This window comes from Crocuta crocuta, unplaced genomic scaffold (genome assembly GCF_008692635.1).
Source record: "Crocuta crocuta isolate KB4526 unplaced genomic scaffold, BGI_CrCroc_1.0 scaffold334, whole genome shotgun sequence".
Classification (NCBI taxonomy): Eukaryota; Metazoa; Chordata; class Mammalia; order Carnivora; family Hyaenidae; genus Crocuta; species Crocuta crocuta.
In genome coordinates this window covers 4,583,901-4,587,012 of record NW_027533260.1, presented here as the reverse complement: position 1 = coordinate 4,587,012, position 3,112 = coordinate 4,583,901, and the positions used below count along the sequence as shown (strand labels likewise).

The following is a 3,112-nucleotide window of genomic DNA, read 5'->3' as shown; positions in this document are numbered from 1 at the left end:
GGGTCCTGGAGCAGTGACGGGGGGGCGGGGCGCTTGGGCCTGGATGGGCGGGGCCCAGGGCATGTGGGCGGGGCTTGAGTACAAGGGCTAAGAGTGTGCGGGGACGGAGGGATGGAAGGAATCTAACGGACCGCACGGGGCTGAGTTAGACGCGGTGGGCGGAGCCTGTGGAGAGACGGGCAGGGCTTGAAGCGTCAGTCAGGAGGCAGGGCCTAAATATCAGGACCCGGGGAAGGGTGGAGCCTGAGACTATCCTGTAGAGCGAAAGGGCGTGGCCCAGCTGGCTGGGATCCGGATGTCTGCTGTTACTGCGGTGGGCGACGGAATTTTGGGAAGGATTTCTAGGGAGCGGTGGGAGACCTCAGGAAGAAGGGTCTCGGTGAAGGGGGTTTGTTAGGATGTAGGGTAGTGACAGACGGGTTCTTCTGGGCGCGTTCTCTGGGGCTCCGAGAGGGGCAGGAGGCTTGGGACAAGGTATCTGTGAGGGTCGTGTGCAAAGACGTGAATGTCTACGAGTTGATGGTGGGATGGACCAGAAGGTTCGGAGATCGTGTGATCCGAGGAGAGGCCTGAGATAGGAGCTGGCGGGCGGGAAATTGACAGTGGGTCGTGCGCTCCCAGGAGACGGACTCCGCCGGTGGTGCCGCCCCGGGTGCGGGAGGATCGGGCTTCGTCGTCGCGGGAGCGCTCCACGTCGCGTGGTCGCGGTGCCGCCCGCTCTTCTTCCCGGGAGAGCGGCCGCGGGGGCCGGGGTCGAGGCCGCCCCGCCCACCCCTCGCCCTCACCCACAGGTCTGTGCCCGGCGGGCCCAGCCCTGCCCTGCCTGTGGGAGGAGGGGGAATGGACTAGAGCTGTGGAAGCCTGATCCTATGACCCCAGCCTCTTCTCTGCACACTCTCCCATCCCATCCTAGGTGGTCGCGTGCCCCGTTTCGACCCCACAGCCTTTGTGAAAGCCAAGGAGAAGAAGCAGAGAGAGATCAAGATGAAGTTAGCGCACAATTCCTCTTTATCTGCCCATAGCCCTGGCCCGTGGACCTGTGCCCTCATCCATCCCGGTCTCCCATCTGTCACCACAACTGTCACCTGCTCCATCCCTTCCCTAACTGCTCCTGCTTTTCACCTGAACTCCACCTCCTCTCCTGACCCTCCGCCCCCACCCGTCCGGCTTCCTTGTCTCCCACCACCACCTGGTCTGTGTGTCCCGCGTGCTTTTTCCTTACTTAGGCTGTGTGACCTCAGCTGAGTCACTGGCCCCGGCTGTGACCCGTAGGGGCGCAGCGACGCCCTTCCCTAGCATCAGTTGGGCGCCCGGGTGAGCGTCTCCTTTCCCGCTCCGCAGGCAGCAGCAGCAGCGGAACCGACTGGGCAGCGGAGGAAGCGGCGACGGGCCGTCCGTCTCNCCCCCGGCCGCCCGCCTCCGTGACCGGCCGAGGGGACGCGGCTAACCGCTCCCGAAACCGCAGCTCCTCCGGTACCTGGGCTGCGGCGCGGGGCTGGCGGGCGGGCTGGGCGCCCCTGGCGAGTGCGGGAGGCTTACACTCTCCGTCTCCCCCTAGTGGACAGTTTCCGCAGCCGCTGCTCGTCTGCCAGCTCCTGCAGCGAGTTTGAGGATTTCTCTGAATCCCTCCCGAGAGGGTAAACCTTGGGCTGGGGGAAAAGACCGCCTCCACACGGGTGTCTGGGGAGGCTGGAAATAGTCCTTTGCAGGGAAATTGGGTGATGGAGGCTGGAGCCTTGAAACCACCTGGGAGGGTGAGGTCAGAGGTGCCCAAAGGCTTCTCTGGTTGGTCCTTGATTACTGTCTCCTGGCAGCCTTCGCCGCGGGAAGCCTCCCAGCCCCACAACCTGGAGCGGGTCCAATACGGTGAGTGTCTTTCCCCAGACCCTGGAGGAAGAAGGGGCAGCATGAAGCTGCCAGAAAGAAGCCCCTGTCCCTTTACCCCGTGATTCCATTGTGCGGCAATCAGGTGGCAGGGGTGGCTCAGAAATGCTTGCGTCGCCAATGTTTTGAGACCATTGGATTGGAGGGGCGGTGGGCGTGGGGTGGGGGCGGATGATGGTGGCCAAGAGCACCAGCGCTAGCCTCAAATTGCCAGGTCTTAAAACCTGCCCGGCCCCCTTCCCGTGTGGACCTGTGTGTCCTCAGCCTCAGTTTTTTTAAATCAGTTAAATGGGGATGGTAGTCGTATTCACCTCAGAGAGTTCTTCCCGGTGAAGCTCCCGGGAGGTGATTTTGCATCCAGAAAGTGTGGGTGTCAGCCCTTATTTTTTGAGGTCCTCAGGTTACGAATTTCCAATGGATTTGGGGGACAGGACCAGAGGGAGGGTACTTAACCCCCTTTCGTGCCCCCTCCAGCAGAAGAAGTCCACCCCTCTGGAACGTGGCCGCCATCAGAGACGCCTGGCCAATTCGGGGGGCTGGGTCCCTATCAAAGGTGAGCCTGGGACTCCACACCTCCCCTCCCCCGCCCCACAGTCTGAGGACAGCCCCTAATCCCATACCTCATCTGCTCTCACAGAGTACAGCTCCGACCACCAGGCAGCGGACATGGCCGAAATAGACGCCCGCCTGAAGGCCTTGCAGGAATACATGAACCGTCTGGACACAAGGTCGTGACCTTGGACAGGGAGTACCGCCCCTCCATCCCCCACCCACTGCTGGATTCGGTGTGGAGGGGCGGGGCTAGTGTGTCCTTCCAGCCCGGCTCAGGCTCCTCCCCTGCTGGTGCTCCTGGGGCCTCCTGTGTGTGAAGCCCTTACCCCTCCCTCCCCACCATGCATTGCATGCTGGGAGGGGAGGGGATGTGTATTTTGTAAATAAACAGATTTGCCCTTGGGATCCTTCAGCTTATGACTGAAGGGTGGGGCTGGAGTGGGGAGAAGTGAGGATTGGGTGAGGGATGTCATTGGGTGTATTTCTGGGCTTGTCTATGACTGGGAGGCACTTTGGGGTTCAGGGGCAGGAAAACCTTCCACATTCCCTAAAGCAACGAAAGGGGGGGATCTTAGGGACGGTAGTGAGCAGCTCATCCCCAGAGGGTCCAAGCGGAGATACTGCACAGGATACCTTGGGCTGAGTGGTAGAGAAGGGGTGTCCTGGAGCACGGTCC

At 61.8% G+C, this 3,112-nt stretch overlaps 1 protein-coding gene across 1 annotated transcript in view; it reads left to right on the top strand.

Moving 5' to 3' along the window:
• The window catches only part of CCDC61 (coiled-coil domain containing 61), a 19,376-nt gene extending 16,535 nt beyond the window's left edge, over positions 1-2,841 (top strand). The window contains 9 exon segments of the mRNA XM_077747198.1: positions 261-313; positions 563-791; positions 914-989; positions 1,342-1,401; positions 1,403-1,473; positions 1,559-1,637; positions 1,815-1,866; positions 2,362-2,437; positions 2,522-2,841. Of these exon segments, the coding sequence (XP_077603324.1) occupies positions 261-313; positions 563-791; positions 914-989; positions 1,342-1,401; positions 1,403-1,473; positions 1,559-1,637; positions 1,815-1,866; positions 2,362-2,437; positions 2,522-2,619 (794 nt within the window). The 3' untranslated portion in view covers positions 2,620-2,841.
• Positions 2,842-3,112: the final 271 nt, after the last annotated feature.